The sequence below is a fragment of the Octopus bimaculoides genome, chromosome 1, assembly GCF_001194135.2.
Source record: "Octopus bimaculoides isolate UCB-OBI-ISO-001 chromosome 1, ASM119413v2, whole genome shotgun sequence".
Taxonomy (NCBI): domain Eukaryota; kingdom Metazoa; phylum Mollusca; class Cephalopoda; order Octopoda; family Octopodidae; genus Octopus; species Octopus bimaculoides.
Window position 1 is genome coordinate 125,971,872 of NC_068981.1, and position 18,292 is coordinate 125,990,163.

General features: G+C 32.0%; 1 protein-coding gene across 11 annotated transcripts in view; it reads left to right on the plus strand.

Annotated features, from left to right (window-relative positions):
- Positions 1 to 18,292, plus strand: part of LOC106878725 (potassium channel subfamily T member 2) — a 747,999-nt gene that overhangs the window by 717,777 nt on the left and 11,930 nt on the right. For 2 of the 11 annotated variants that reach the window (XM_014928032.2, XM_014928035.2), the window contains exon 30: positions 11,148 to 11,257. The exons of the other annotated variants lie outside the window; for them this stretch is intronic. In XM_014928032.2, coding sequence (XP_014783518.2) covers positions 11,148 to 11,257 — 110 coding nt within the window. The remainder of the gene's footprint in view (positions 1 to 11,147; positions 11,258 to 18,292) is intronic. 11 annotated transcript variants of the gene reach the window in all.

Genomic DNA, 18,292 nt, shown 5'->3' on the forward strand with positions numbered 1-18,292 from the left:
ACACACACACACACACACACACACACACACACACACACACACACACACACACACACATATATATATATATAAATATGTATATATATATATACATACATACATACATACATACATACATACATACATACACACACATCACTACAGTCACATATATATTCTTTGCCTTAATACCAGTTTCTATTTTTGTTATCATATTTTTCCTTTTTGTTTCTGTGAAGACAATTCCAGTAACTGATAAGAATTATAAAATGGATGGTGTTAAGTAATTGGTTTACAATTAAATTTAACCATCTGGCAGAGACGGCAAAACAAACTAAATAAAAATATCCATGTTCACTATGTGCACATGTATTGATATTATTGTACTTTGCCTGTGTTCTTTAACACTATTTAATTTCATTACAATAAAATACCAAGTACTTATTAATATCTGTGTGCAACACAGCATAAATACATATCAGTGGCTCATGATTCTATCCAACAATACTGTCTAACTTTGGTTTGGTTCTTAAAATTTATCACTGTTAATAATGATTATCTATAAAATGCATATGGTTTAAGTCATCGAAAGAAATCTATAGAGACATAACAATATCCTGCTTCAATGCAGAATCTCAGATTAAATATGGTGCAAGATAAACACAAAGAAGTTATATGTTATTCTTTTATGAACACTGTCACTTCAGATTTCCAATGGCTTTAATAGGAAGTAGTGTCATTCATTCAGCCACTTACACTATTTCTTTGCTGCATCATTTTATTTGTGTGTGTGTGCATGTGTGTGTGTGTGTGTGAGAGAGAGAGAGAGAGGGATAGAGAGATCAAGTGGACCCCAAAGAGGCTGGTGTTGATCTGTGTCAGCAAGACATGTAGTAAAATTGATGAGTACAGGGAATTTGCCATAAGGAATGGAAAATCCAATGTTTCAGACAATATCCTTCTTAAAAGAAAAGTTGAGAGACAGCATAGTTTTATATCCTCCAAGTTAAAAAAAAGAACTGGCTGCAACTTATAACGAATGCATGATCACACAAATTTCATATGTGAATAAGAAGTGGTAGGCAAAACAGCATGAGAAGGAAGAAAGCGTAATGGAATGAGGAGAAGTAGGCAAAGTTGAGAGTGAAATGATAAAAGAAGAGTTGAAGATTAAGAAAAGGTTTAATGAACTCCTAGGTGTAGGGAAAATGTTCATTTAAACTTGTCAGTGACAGGTCAAATATGAAACATTGTTTCCTCTATTTCCTTGAGAATGTGAAATCCATGGTTTACAATAATACCACACACTGATAAGTGAGTGATGGAATGGCCTGTAGTTTTGAAATGGATGGTAATAGGTTGGCCTAGCATACATAGTATTATGCTTTGGATATGCTCCCAAAAGCAATCAGCAATGTAAAGGGCACCACAAAGTTTGCATATGGTGCAATATACATAAAGTATAGTAGAAAATATTTGCTCAAGGTGCCATACAGTGGAACGGAACCTGGAAACACAGCTGAAAAGCAAACTTCTTACCACAAGCACTTCCCATTAATCCAGCAGAACTTTTTGATTAGTTAGAATGATTAATATCTTGAAGTTTAAATAGCAAGGCAATTCTCAGAACATTAATGCAAAATTGTCTGAAGAAGTATGCATGTTGAATTAATGGACTCCCCTAGAGCCATGTATATTATAAATAATATTTTATAATATCCTATGAATGTGATCAAGGAGTCCCATAAAAATACACTTCATGCTGAAACATATGTAGTAATACATTAATAAAAATATAAAAATCTCTGTTCATGAAATATTTCTCATTATTTATATATTTATCATAAACTACATGGAATACCACATACATAACAATCCCATACAGTTAACTTGGCAGGCTGGGAGTAATATATGGTAGCCAGTAACAAGTAGCATAGGAGCTTTTATGAGTGCACTGGTAGGTATTTGCCATATACAATATGCAAGGATATATATATATAATAAAACATGAGAGATTGTTTTTAAGATATTTATTTGTTCCATTTAACATATATTACATTTACTAAAGGTGATTATTAATTACATAATACAAGTTACATTATCAAAATGTATAGTCAAATCGTCAGAAATGTATAACTTTTATGTGTAACATTATTGGATATGGATATAATTATGTATATGTGAGTGTGTGTGATGTAGACTGAGATCCCCATTGGCTAACCCTTGATATTTAAAATGGAGTGTTAACACTTACAGTTTGCAAATTAGTAGCTCCAATTTTCTGTAGCTACTGTAAACATACTGACTGCTTGTTTCCCTGGGCTTGGTCAAATTCATGTAGATGCCTTTGATGAGAATCCAATAAGATTCAAAAATTGATTAAGATTGTTCATGACTTCTTCCAATCTGTGGAGAATCAGCTAAATTTGCTCTGTTTATAGTACATATGTATATAGTACATATATACATGTATATAGTACATATGTACTATATACACATATATACATGTAATATACATGTACTTGCATACATCATCATCATCATCATCGTTTAACGTCCGCTTTCCATGCTAGCATGGGTTGGACGATACATGTATATTATTGTATATTTATATATATGCATAAATATATGTGTGTATATATTCATATACATAATGATTGAATCTTAGTAACCTCTAAATGAATTAATAGATTTTATGTCTGCCAAGGGAAAATATTACTTAGCAACAAATTTTGTCTGATACATGCAAGCATAAAAATGTGAATATTGAAATGACATGTATATATGGTATATATATACACACACATACACACACACACACACACACACACAGAGGAATGACTGTGGTGAAGATGTTTGCTTCACAATCACATGGCTTTGTTTCCATTCCTACTGCATGGATGGTACTTGGGCAAGTGTCTTCTACTATAGCCCTGGAGCTAACCAAAACATTGTAATGTATGGGTGTATGTTTGTGTCTTCTTGCCTTGACATCATGCGATTGTTGTAAATAAATGGCATTCATTTCCATTATTCTGTGATAACATGTCTGGCAAAGGGTAAATATTACTTTGCTTCGAAACAAGTAAGGGCTGACAACAGGGAAGCCATCCAGCCTTGGAATATCTACCTCAATAAATTCCATCTGACCTATACAAGCATGGAAAAGGGGAACAGATATTTAAATGATAATGATATATATCTATATATACATACACACACATTATGCATGCGCATACAAACACATTTATATTAAATATCCTATGAAATGAGTTATACCTTAGCACTGTTTGTCTTCTGAATCTTTTTTCATATATGAGTTGTCTAGCAACAGGAATTTTTTTTTTTTTACATTTCTTGCCACAGTCTAAACCTTTTAGTTCACTTATTTGTTTGCAATTTCTAACAAATGCACTCTCTTTTCTGGGTTTTATTTCTGTACCACTCTAATACCCTCTAAATTGGTTTGTTTCACTATCTCACTTTTCTCTAATTTGCACGGATGACTTGGATTAACTTGACTTTCCTAAAGCATATGCAATATCCCTTTATATGTGTTCTTTGCATTAAGCATGGGGAATATCTTTATTTTTTTTTATATCTCTATATGGTTGAGTGTAAATATACAGTTGTATATCTTGTGGTATACAATTAATATTAATATGAATCAATGATAACTCTTTGTTATATGTGAATATTAACACGCTTGCCATATCTGTCTACATTGTGTAATCTTATTTAAAACATATATACATATATATAATAACACATACAAATATCATTGATGAAAAGACTAAATGAATGATAATAGAAATGTCTATCTGAGATGATTATATTTTTGCTCTTTATAAGTAGAATAAGTGAAGTAATGGACAAAATGCTTTACAGTATTTAGTTATGTTCTTTACATTCTGAGTTCGAATCTGGCCAAGATTAGCTTTGCTTTCTATCCTTCAAGAGTCAAGAAAATAAATAGGAAATAGTAGTTTGCTATCATTTTCTGTTTCCTTTCTTGTGCCAATAAAAAAATATATCCTTGTGTCTAAGTTAGAAATTAATATTTATATAAACTTACATGAAGAAATATAAATTTATATTAACTAGTGAAAGTCATAGACCAAGACATAAGTTCCCTGGAAGGAAAAGATAGTGACATGATTTCAATCCCTTATTTCATCTGATTATAATACTGATACCCATGGTGAATAGTTGAACATCACAGAACCCCATTTCATCTCCCTCCTTAAATACAGAACCTATTTTTGCTTCATCAAAAGAATTTAATATTTATACTATGTTATATGAGATTAGAGCATTGGATTAACTTAGCAACAGTGTTTAGTCTTATCACCCTACATCTTCAGATTCTACAGTCTTTTATCTTTTTGGAGCCAATAATGTAAGTAAATAGTGCTGTACTGGGTCACCTTAATCAGCTTTACTTTATTTCCCTTGCACCAGTCAGGAATAAATAAATAAATATACATGCATACATACATACATACATACATACATACATACACTTGGGAATGTGTGATTAAGAAGTTGGTTTCACAACCACAAGGATTGATCTCCATAATAGAACGCATTTGGCAAATGTTTTCTACCATAGATTTGATTTGACCCATGTTTTGTGAGTGAAAGTTGCCAGACTGAAATTGTATGCACACATACATATGATATTACTTCCTGGAAACCTCACAGGCTGTCAATGAACAGTTAGCTTCTGTGTATTTTACTTTTCTATATGTCTGTGTTTGTGTATATATTAACAAAGGATTACTGATAGATAAGCACATCAAAACAAAAATACTTTGTTATATTTATTGCATGCATCTTACATCCCTTAATGCAAGGGAGGATTTAGCCACTTGATTTCCATGCTGGCATGGGTTAGACAAGCTGTTACTTCATGTAACAATATGTCCAATCCATATCAGCATGGAAAAGCAGTTGTAAAATGATAAACTGGCACTCTGTCAGTTACAATGACAAGGGTTCCAGTTGATCCAAGCAACAGAGCAGCCTGCTTGTGAAATTAATGTGTGAGTGGCAGAGCATTCCACAGATACATGTACCCTTAATAAAGTTCTCAGAGAGATTCAGCATGACACAGAATGTGAAATACAGGTAAAACTCATTTTTGCCAGTTGAGTGGACTGGAGCAATGTGAAATAAAGTGTCTTGCTCAAGGACACAACGCATTGCCAGGAAGCAAACTCATAACCTTAAAAGCTTGAACCAAGCACCCTAACAACTTAGCCACATACCTTCACAGAAAAAGTGATAATAATGACAATGATAATCCTCAAAAACAATTAGCAAATACTAAATGTATCAAACATTAATTAAAAATATTTAAGCATGTACATTAAATTATATATACATTAATTAAAAATAGTTAAGCATGTACATTAAATCATATATTTTAAATTAATATAATGCATATGTGAATATGTGTAAAGAGTTTTATGTAGATGAAGGGATAAAAAGCAAGTGTAAACATTGTGGATATTTGTTCAGAAGTTCCAGGCATTGAAGATTATCTATTTTTAATTTATTATTGCTATCATAAGTCATTAACCCTGTTTTGAAGCACATATATATTTTATGCTTCTCTGGAAAATGAATGTATTTATATTGTTTCTTTTCTTACTACTGTTAATTATTTGAATTCTTCGTACAAGGAATAAGCTGGTTTCTAACAAAGAAACAATGCTTTATCGTTGGAATTTGAATAACCACAATGTTAAGTGTTACCTGTCGATCTTCAGAAAAGTTTTGCATGTTTATTGTTACACTTATAGATTGTATTTGTGAAGTGTGAACTAGGTGATTACTTAACATAGCTAAGTGGACCACAAATTATGGGCATAAATATGAATTTATAATCAAAGAGAAACTGTAGGTTTTGAAGCAACTGTCCGTAGATAAACTCCCCACTGGAAGAAATGTACACATCTGTAAAGCAGCTGATCTGTATGACTGCTCACAATATTTCCTTCTTGTTCCAAACAATTATATCATGCTCCTTATATTTGCAATTGGCAGAAATTTTGCTTGAAATGTCCTACAAATATGACTTATATTAACTGATATGCATATTCAATAACTGGAGAATAGTCATTATTTATTTCAGTGACATCTTACAGATAGCATTGTATGTTTGTTTAGCAACAATATCATGTTGCAATGGGAGGTAGTGCCTTGATGACATTTTGGGGCAACTGCTGATTCCCAGACAATGTCATCCATGGAACTGTGACATAACTGACATTTTCAATTGCATCTTGAAAGTTTAAATGTTCACTGTCTCTTTTATTCCTGAGATTGTATTTTTTCATAGCTATCTCCTGATCTTGAATTACAAAAGCATAACTTTTGAAATTTGACATGATGTAATGATCACAAATGCAACAGACTACATTTCATGTTAATTATAATCATTGTTCTCAAGTTTATTGGAAACACTTTTTTCTTAAAGTTGTTTCAGCAATTGGGTATACTAGGGTATCATTGTGAAGGGTTTTACTTGAACAAACTGACCTCTAATACATTTTTTTTTAATCTAGTACTTATTCTATCAGTTTCTTTTGCCAAACTGCTAAGTTACAAAGATGTAAACCAGCTATCACTGGTTGTGAAGTGCTGTGGCAGGAGAGAGGTCAACACACACACATGATCTGTTTCAGTTTCTGTTTACCAAATTCCCTCCCAAGTTATTGGCCAGCCTAGGGCTATAGTAGAAGACTCTTGCCCAAGGTACCATGCAGTGGAACTGAACCCAAAATCACATGGTTGCAAAGTGAGCTTCTTGACCATGCAGCCTTGCCTAACTTTTTGTAGTATACAGAGTGTTCCTCTTCCAGATATTTGTTGTGGTATGTAATTCTGGGTTCATATAGGAGATCATCAAATGAGTACTTCTTGAGGAGCGTACTCCTGACTTTCCACTCCCTCTTTTCTTCTGGGAGCGAGCTTGTGAACATCATGTTTTGTGGAAGTTTGCAGTTGATGTCAGGACTTTGCAGGTTTTAATATCTATGGAGCAAATTTCCTCTGTAGACTAGATAAGTATCTCAAAAGTTGGCACCAACAATTGTATTGCAAATGTATTGTGTGATATTATCTTCCCTTTAACCCCATGACAATGGTTTTTTTATCAGGCAACCAAGTTGCACTGACAGTAATCATCTTGGCTGAGATCAGCAATTAGCACACAACAACAGTTTGGCATATATTTATGTCAACCACTTTAAAGCATGCACTGTTTATTTATGTAAGTTGTCACCAATGCGAGGACTGTAAATTCAATGAAACTGGCATAGCTAGATGCGGCTGTAAATTCCATGAAAGACCAGAAGAATTTGCTGAATATGTACAAATTTGATAGGAAGTCACTGTGGAAATGGTGGTGTAACTGCCAAAACTGCTGCTTTTATGCTATTATGGTGATGAAGTCTTGAACTGAGTTGGAAATATTTACATGAAGAGTCTAACAAAGCTATCAGATTCCTTGAAATTTTCACAGTGGCCTCTATTATTGGTTCCATGAGTGATAGAGGATATTTATATCAACCAGTTCACAAACGGGTACAAAACCGCAGCAGATAGGGTTGCGTATATTTTCATTATCTGATTCAAAGCAAGTACACGGTGGACATACATTTACATCAACTGATGTTATGGGGTTAAAGAAAAGCTCTTCCTGCCATATATCATTATCATCATCATCATCATTTAACATCTATTTTCCATGGTGGCATGGGTTGGAGAGTTTGACAGGAGCTGGTAAGTCAGAAGGCTGCATTAGACTCCAGTCGTCTTGTTTTGGCATGGTTTGTATGGCTGGATGTCCTTCCTAATGCCAACCATTTTACAAAGTGTATGTGCTCTGTATGTATGTTTGTGTGTGTATATTACCTATTCAATGTTTTATGGGAATTGGGACACCCAATAAATTTTATTGTGCAGTCTTCTTAAACTATACATTTATGTAGTGTCTATGCATTGAAGGTAATGTGAGTAGAAAAGAGAGATAAAAACACCCATCATACATAAATAAGATTATGATAAAAGTAGTTTAGTCAAATACTTATTTTATGATTGTCGAAAAACAAAAGAAGAAAAAGGAAAAAGACATTTATTCTAACAAGTTTACAAATACGAAAAATTGCTCAAATTTCCAGCATGCTGAAGCAGGGAAAACATATACACCCTCACATGCATAAACATGCATGCATGCATACATACATACATACATACATACATACATACATACATACATACATACATACATGTATGTATTTATTGTCTGAAGACCCTGTGTGAAACTCAGTGTAACAAAAAACTGATTCAATTGAAATAAAGATATTATATATATATATATATATATATATATATGGAGACTTCACAAAAAACAAAAGATGAAGACAGGTGGTGTAGACAACAAGCAGATGTATTAGTTTAACATTCAGGAAGTGAAAAAGTCTTTAACGTTTCGAGCCTATGCTCTTCCACAGAAAGGAACACAGAAAAAACCAGGAAGAAAAAATAAAGAATGTGTAGTGGCTAGTGATCTATCATGTGTGTATATACACACACACACACACACACACACACATATCTATGTGTACAAATAAAAGGAAAGGACACTCAATACATGTCATGTGCTTTAAATATTTGTAATGACAGTTTGACTGGAAAATGCATTACTTAAGGTTTCACATATAAGAAAAAACATCATACCTAATCATTTGGGTACTACTGAGATAAGCTTCTCAATAATCAGATGCCTTTTTCTTATGTGTTTGTAAAACTTTTTGCAAAAACTTAAAGTAGTGCATCTATTAGCCAATCTATTAACACAAGCATAAATATATAAAGATATAAACTCACTCTCAATACACACACACACATATTACAAAAAAGAGAGATGAGTTGGACAGGAATGCTTTACTGAGAACAGTCAGCACCAGAGAGCAAAGACCATTATAGTAGCAATAGCAAAAACAAAGAAAGGAGGAAATGGTGCAACTAGGCCAGAGGCTGGATTGTGTGTGTGTGAGTGACATTATGCTAATCAGAGAAGACACCTAGCTCTCCCTCTTTTAAGTTGAACTACCATTTATTTTATTAATGATAGATTCATAAAAGACTGAGTTACTTTAAGGCAGTATTTTAAATGACAGCAATGTGAACATAAAACTTGTAATATCAAATTGCAAATATCACTTCTCGTCCTTCAGCTCCTCAGTATCTCTTTCTTTCCCTTTTTCTCTCTCATTTTCTCTCTCCCTCAACTACACATATTCACAAATACACACAAACATATATATATACAATTTTTATGACTTAGAGCTATTACTGACATAGACATGGTAATCATTAACCAATTTTAAAATTAATGTATGTACAAGCGACACATTAACAGGTTCAAAAACTATTTTCTAACAGGTCAATAACCATTGATAATGTTCTTCAGCTCAAATAACATTTCAAAATTTTAAATAAGCGTATTAAACATGTATAAATTAGCTTGCAAAAATAGTCAACAGAATTAACTTTCCTTTTCATCTTTCCCTGGGTCTGTAAAATTAAATTTTTGTGAAGTACTGAGCTGATTTTATCTCTTATCTTTTATTTGTTTCAGTCATTGGACTGTGGCCATGCTGGCATACCCACTTAAAGGGTTTAGTCAAACAAATTGAATCCAGTACTTCTGTTTTTTTTTGTTTTTTTTTTTAAATCTGGTACTTATTTTATTGGTCTTTTTTGCTGAACAGTTAAGTTACAGGGGTGTAAACAAACCAACATTGGTCGTCAAGTAGTGAAGAAACAAGTGCTAGCCTAAAGACTAACACACAAACATACACATATGTCTTTTATCTTTTACTCATTTCAGTCCTTGAACTGCATCCATGCTGGTGCACACCTTGAAGAGTTTAGTCAAACAAATCAACTCCAGTAATTTTTTTTTAAGCCTGGTATTTATTTTGTCAGCCTCTTTTTGCCAAGTCACAAAGTTACGAGAACATAAAGAGAACAACACTAGTTGTCAAGTGGTGCTGGGAGACAAGCACAGAAAAGACAACTTGGAACCATGTGGCTCAGAATCAAACTTCTTACCACACAGCCATGCCTACACTTATATCATGATAATATTATCTGAGTAAGACAAATTTGTCATAAAAATACACTTCAATGGAAATCAAATAAATTGAGTAAATATATCTAATGTCCAAAGCTTTAGCACATACATATTTAGTAGGATCAGTACATATTGCCAAAATTTATTTGTTGACAATAAAATTAGAGGCTATTTAATCAATATTTTAGTTTACAATATGTAGTCTAGAACTGTTTATTGAATAGTAGTAGTGTATTATGAAGAGGACCTGAAACATTTTTGCTATGACTATTAACATAGGCAAAACTGTTTCTCAGTGCAAAACAAATGTCATCAACACCACATGTCTTAGGTCTAATATTGTTAAGGCTGGATATTTTAATGTCTAGAATAAAGTGCACACAGGGAAAGCAACAACCACCTATGGAGGGTCAGATGTTATTGTTTAGAACAGTCAAAAATTGTCCACCTCTGATTAAAAAAAGCGTGTATATGCATATGAATATATGTGTATATGTATGTGTGTGTACATAAGTGAGGAAGAAACTAGACTATTCAAATAAAAAATTATATAAAGTTACTTATTCAAGTATGCTCTGAAGAAAAGCAGCACGAAATACTCATAATTTCTACTTCAGCATTAAGTAAATGCTTTTTCTTTTAAATTCAAGCAAATTTCAAAATTTCTAAAATTTTTCAGTCTTTGACAATATAACTAAGTGATGTTAAAAGAAATAATCAGAAAAAAATGTAGATCTTATTTATTTATTTATTGTATATAATTGTATACTCATACTTTTCAAGAAACTTATAACTTAGTACTAAAATATGTTATAATTTTCAAGATTTCAAATTTTATATTATAAGTTTAATCAGTTATAATTCTTCTCTCAATGTAGGGTTGTTCTTTTATTTCTTCTATATTTTCATATTTTCCAAATTAAATCTGTAAAGCTTGTGTTGGTAAACAATACAAACTAAATTTTCATTGTTGGGGTTTTTGAAAACATTCCTGAATTTGTCACCAACTTCCTTGTAGAATATTTTCCTACCTTTGAATCTCCAAGATTTACCAACACTTCATCTGATGGCCTTATATCAGTCTGGAACAAAGTTATGAACTGCCTTCAATGTAGTCAGTCAGAGAGGGTAAGTGGAGTAGTTTGCATGAATAATAGACATATTAGGATGCAAATCTTGCCAGATGCCTTTAAGATGTGCACACTGCACAAATTAGAAATTTCATCTATTTTAATGCTGCATTGCCTACAGTAGGTCAACTAGAATGCCAAAGTAGAAAATGTCATGCTGTTCTTCATTTCTTCTTTCAATAATAAAAATTATTCTGTAAGTCGCATTACTCATTTTAAAAACTAAAATAGATTTTAGAATGAAATTAATATATGATCTTTGCTAAATTTGCAAATGAAAGGAATAATTAATTCATTTAAATGCCTGTATTTCATGTAAAGAATAACAAGTAGCTAGTAAATTACATTCTTAAACCTTTTAATACTTTCAAGATCAGAAAGTGAAATGCTACTTTAATTTTGCTTTAAATATAAATTTCTGAAATATAGACATGCTTACTATTTTAGATGGACATATGGGGAATTTATCAAGTTCCTCATGGTTTGCAAAAGTTACTTCCAATTGATAGGGTGCTCCATTCAACAGTTATATTGGTTTTCAGATTAATATTAAACAAACTAATACTATATTAAGCTGTTTTTATTATATCGGTCTTTCTGTTTAAATTCTTTCTTTTTTTTATTGCTATTAACAGTAAGGACATTTAACTTATGTTTTGATGAAGGCTTAACATATTAAGCCTTTCCATTACTGTTTCAAATATTTGTTGTACTAACATGGGATGGAAACAATTCTTAAAGATAGAGCTTTCAGCTTGGTTTTGATTTCAGAATGAACTGGTTTTAATTACTGCTTTTGTGGGAAAATTTAATTTTCATAATGTTCCTTTATTTCTTTCACAATATTATTTGAAAACAATTATTCTGGATATATTGAATTCATTGTATTTTGCAGTTGGACACTTTTTGTAGGAACTGATATCCAGCTAAGATACATAGCATAACTAATAAAGAACAGACTAGAGAAACAAATTCAATTGATGCATCTGGACATATATGAGTTGCTTAAAAAAAAGCATACAATCTCATTTGTATCAAGTGTCAATGTGTAGCATAGAACAGGAACAATCATTATTAAGGCAGCAAGCTGGCAGAATTCTTAGTACATCAAACAAAATGTTTAGTGGCATTTCTTTCAGTTTTATGTTCTGAGTTTAATTTCCACCCAGGTTGACTTTGCTTTTCATCATTTCAGAGTCAGTGAAATAAGTACTGGTCCAACACTGGGGTTGATGTAATCAACTAGTCTCCCTCCTGCAAAATTTCCAGCTTTGTGCTTATAATAGAAAGGAGTATTATTATTATGTAGGTCATCTTCATACAAGTCTTCCACTGGTGTCTCTAGCCATCTCAATTCTCCATAAAATTAAGGATTTTCAGTAAGCTTTTCATCCATTGTTAGGTTTTACACTGTTATTTAAAAACATGCAATACACAACTATTTATAGCCCTGCTCTACCCTTTTTAGACATAAGCCCTTGTCTGCCCTCAAATGACACACAATAAGAACCCAAGCACAAGCAGCACCCATAGTTTTTGTTTGGAATGACTTCCTACTAGATAGATTACCAGCTATGCCAGTCTCATCTGCTCTTGCTATTTGCAAAAGCAGATGAGATTTTTGCGAGAGGGAGACTAGTTGATTATGTCTACCCCAGTGTTAAGACTGTAGTTGAGTGAAACCAGAGTATGTCCACACACTGATGGACCATGATCCCTTACAGTTTAATGTAGAACTGCGAGGTATACACTTACTGTGTATGATCACAAGATACCACAGAAGTCATGGTAGTAGAGTGGCCAAATATTAGCAGGAGACTTAGACATTCAACTCCTTTTTTTATCCCCTACAAAAATGGCTAGGAAATTGCAGTAACTGAAAGCAAAATGTTGAAAACAGGAGCAGCATGCACTAACTGTTAGCACTACTAACCTAATACTACTTCACAAATGTTTTGTATTCATCCTATGTACAAACACAAGCATAAACAAATTCAAAATTAACAGTAAGAATGGAAAAGATGCTGGAATGGCAAAATGACAGAACACCAGATCAAATGTAATGTACTTGTCTCCTAATCCCTGAGAAGTTTTCAAGGGTCAGAACTTAGAGCTTCAGGACATAAAGCAGATCAGAAATAAATCTACCTTTGTTAGAATCCTTGCATATTTCAGAAAACATTTCCAATAGATCTGTTGCCTATTTTTAACTACTGTGAACTGAAATATGTAAAATTAAGAAATATTTGTAATATCTCTGCAATGGATTGAATTCCTGCATGATAAATATCATATCTACTTGGAATATAATATTTATCACACAGGAGCCCAATATCACATCTCCTTGGCCAGTAATATTTAATGCTGGCATGAATTGTCTACACCTGAAATATACAAAATCTCCATATATATTGATGCTGTGTCTTAAATCAGATTGAACACTTTTCATCTGCCTCCTAAAAGTTCTTCAGTTTATTTCCACTATTAGTAGCTTTTATTGTTAAGTTATTAACTTACAGTATATTCTCCATTCAAATTTAAAACTCTTTTATTGAAAAAATGTTCTAAAAAATAATTCATCTTACAGAAAAAGAGAAGTGATACAAGCTTGTGCCAATATTTCCTATACACATCGGCCTGTAGAGGTTTAAGCCTAACATCAACGGTAAAAATGTCTGCCTATATATTTTTTTTAACATGAGCAAAGATTTTGAGTATAATACTGATTAGTACTTATTCTGTCAGCCTTGATAGGATTTGAATACAGAATATAAAGGCATTTAATAAGTATTTCATGGTATTTTGTTCAGTGCTCTACTGATTCTGATTTCCACCACCCTTTATTAGACAAAATTGACTCGAGTATATATATAAAGAGCTACAGTTAAATACTGTAAGATATTTTGTCTGTTTATCTCATGTTTCTGCAGTCCTTCACATTCCTTTTATTAACTATTAAAAAGGAAAAAAATGTCATTTGTTGTTCTTTATTCAAAATGCAGTAAGTGAGTCCTTTGTACTTCATCTTTGAAAAATAAATAGCAACTTGTGTTGTTCAGTCACATATATCTTCTCTGATAAAAAATCTTGTGCTAAATAAATAAATGTCATCAACACCAGTTGCAGCATCCTCACTACAATCATTATTATTAATTAATAATGCCATCCCCTTCCTGCTGGCAAACTGACCTAACAGCAAATTAACTTGAGATTAACTTGCAATGGGTCCCTCAACTTTTTGCTACTTACACCTGGTGATTGTCATGCATTTTTAGAAGAAAACTTTAATCTACTTATACGATATGCTAGAAATCATTGCCAAATAACACTCTGTTGTCTTGCAAAATGAAGGACCCCTAAGTAATCTTAAATATGCAAAAAGGTAGTGGGGACAAGACTGGACTGCCTTTGATCAAAAGTTATCTCCATGAATGCTGACCTGGGACAGCATGTTTACTATATAGACAGTAACAAGATGACTATAAGTCATTAAAATAGGCCACAGGCATCATTGCAAGATGATAGAAAACAATGAGTGGAAGAAATTAGGATTTTAATTCTGCAGTAACTAGTATTATTAGAATGGAAATGAATGGATAATGATGATTGTTTTGTTAATCAGTGTGAATACAAATATAATTTATTAGAATTACAAGATTCAATAAACTGAACAAAGTTTAGCAACAATTTGCTATTTGGTAGCTTGGGGTATTTTATCAGTGAAAAACAATTGTTAAATATCACCTTTTGGTATAATAACTGTTTATGACATTTAATATATAATAAACAATAACATTGAAAGAAACTAATGATAATGAGCATCAAAAATTAGGAAGGAGCATAAATACCTCAAAGGTAGAATAAATTGTTTTGCTGTAAAAAAGAGAAAAGGTTATATTATGACATTTAATAGGTGCATTATTAGTAGATATTTTTCAGGGTCAATAAAATAACTATCAATCAATACTAGAATCAATTTTAATTGACAATATCCTTTCCCTAAAATCTGTGACCTTTTGTTTAAGTTAGAAATCATCATTAGCAGATATGGTTAAAACAACATTTTGGCAAGATAAAAAATAAATCTTAATTCAGTGAATTAATTGGTAAAATTATTTATAAACACATTTGATATTTCATAAAATTAGGATAAATAGTATTTTGGGTTGATTTCTGTTTTTTTTATCGAAATTTGCACTTTCTGTTTTTCTATTCATATATCTACTTTTCTGGCTGTTCTGCTCTCTCTCTCTCTCTACTAACTGTCATATTACATATTAAATCAATATCAAATCAAATATTTTAGAAATTGATCTGAAAATAGCTACAAAATAATGATATCTTCTTGCATTATAAACTAAACTTTTATCACCTTTAACAAAACTGTATTATACTTTATTTTGGTCGCTGCTTCTTTAATCAGTAGTAGCTGTTGTTTGTTGTATGTGAGTATTTTCATTTATCTTGTTCTGGTTTTATTTATTTTCATAAGCTTCTGCTAGTACTTGCTATGTATGTTTTTATGCAGATAATAATCCTAGATTTTTTTTCCACAAGTAACAGACCAGATAAAATCTCAATTAAACTGAACTCAGTTTAAAGTTGAAACCATTAAAAATGTTTGACTTTTAGGCTGCTGTTGCTGAGCACTGTGGAGTAGTGGTAAGTCATGAGTTAACTGAGTTCTTGACTCAGTTTTGATTATAAATTGAGCTTTTTCCTTTCAGTAATAATAATGATCTTTGCAAAAAGTATAAAATTTTCAAATTCTCTTTGCTTTATTGACTTGCAAATAGTTAATCAGATGTTTATATGATACATAATGATAACTGAGAAAAGCCAAAGAAAAGAGGTGGAACTTTGATGTGTGAAACAAAGTAATTCACATGCATGAGAAAAGATGTGTGTGTGTGTGTGTGTGTGTGTGTGTGTGTGTGTGTGTATATATATATGGAGAGAAAGAGGCACAGGCATGGCTGTGTGGTAAGAAGTGGATCCTTGGGTAAGTGTTTTCTACTACAGCCCTGGGCTTACCAAAGCCTTGTGAGTGGATATTGTAGACTGAAATTGAAAGAAGCCCATTGTATATATATGTATATGTATATATGTGTCCTTGTTTGGGCGTGTGTGTATGTGTACACGAACACACACACTGTGTTCTAGTTTTATCTTTTTCATCATCATCAGTGTGGTATTTTCATATTTTCATTGAGTTCCTTGTAAAATGTTCCTAAATCCATTTTCTAGTCCTTCGTAGTCTCATCTACTGGATAAAGTGATGCCATCATGTGCTTCTGCTTTTGTATAATAGACAGGGACAATATGATTGGTATAGATATTACCATCAGAATTTGAATTTTGATAATTAAGTTTATACATCATCTGTCTAGAATTAATTTTTGTTTCAGACTAGTATATTCATTTGTTGTGTTTATTTTAGCCTTTTGCTGTTATGAATAATATCTCCATTATTAATCTTATTATTCATTAAAATCCTTATTTTGAAACCACAAGCATATAAACCTTCTAAAAAGCTACAAATGACTAATGTGATTTATGAATTATATTGCAAACATAGAAGTTGTACACTACAAGACTAACTGCTAAATTAAGTGTATGCATACACACTTGTTGAATTACCAGGCATTTATATCAAAGAACAGTTAACATGCATTGCAGCATACAGTGAAAAACACAAGGAGATAGGAAAACATTTGTAGACAACAAACCTATACGCTACAGAATTCCCTACAAAAACAGATTATTACTAATGGAAATCATTCTTAATGATTTCTTGTCCCGCTTTCATAGCACTTTCATGATTTGTTGTCCCACTTTCTTAGTCTTATATGAGCATGTGTGTGAATACATGTGTGCACGTATACACAAGCTTCTGCTGACTCCTTAATATGGATTTAGCCTTTTAAACAACTAATAGTACCAGCTGTCCTAAGGTAAACTCCAGAGGGAACCAGCTACTAGATGATTCATTTAACCTTTCACTTTTATATCCAGTTTTAATGGTCAAGTTATACATCAGAGTTACTGTGAACATACCTAATGAAAATAATATACAATCATTGAAGAAAGTCAGCTGTCATAAAGATGAATCAGGTCTTTTCAACTCATGTGTAATTCATTAAACAACACTTTAAATTCTCAACTAGAAGGTTCCAAATTAGCGAGAACTCTCTCACAAAATAATCTATTTACAAACCAAAAGGGGAATTTTAGTTGCTAACATTCAAAAGGTTAGAGTGATATCTGCAGTAGATTTGGACTCATAACTCAGGAGCTGGCCATTTAATATCTCTTCCAATATCATTTTATACCATAGCTATTTATGATTAAACTTATTGATTTTGTTGAACACCTTATCCTTATAAATTCCTGAACACCAGCAGCTGGTTGAAAAGACATATCATTAAAGTATTTTCTTGACTTGTAAAAATAGTAAATATTAAATATTTTGAAATCTTTTATTTCACACAAATGTTCTTCAAAATTAGCCCATTTATCCATGACTATAAATTACCACTAACAACTGTTCTTTAATCCTCCTATTTGGAAATCTGACTAATAGTAACGCATATTTGTCAAATGAATTAAACTACTAAGTCTTTCTGAACAACACACAGACAAGCAAACAGCAGCAATATCAAGTAAATGTGATGTTGTTCTTCACTAACACTTCAAATAATTAGCATCTTTATACCTTTGAACAAAGAAAGTTGCTAATTTTTGTTTTGCATACCAGACATAGTTAAGCTATATTTATACATGATGGTAACCATTTATCAAAATAAAATTTGCATAGAAGTCCCACTTATTGATGCTTTATTTCATAGATTACACAGTTATCAAAACAGTTAATGTATCATTACTGAAAATTTTCTAATAATATATCATTTTAAAACCATCTCATATATTATATTAAAATGTGTGTTAATCTGAAGAATGCCAATTCATGCAACATTATTCTGTCAATAATGCACTCACTCTCTCTCTCTCTCTCTCTCTCTCTCTCTCTCTC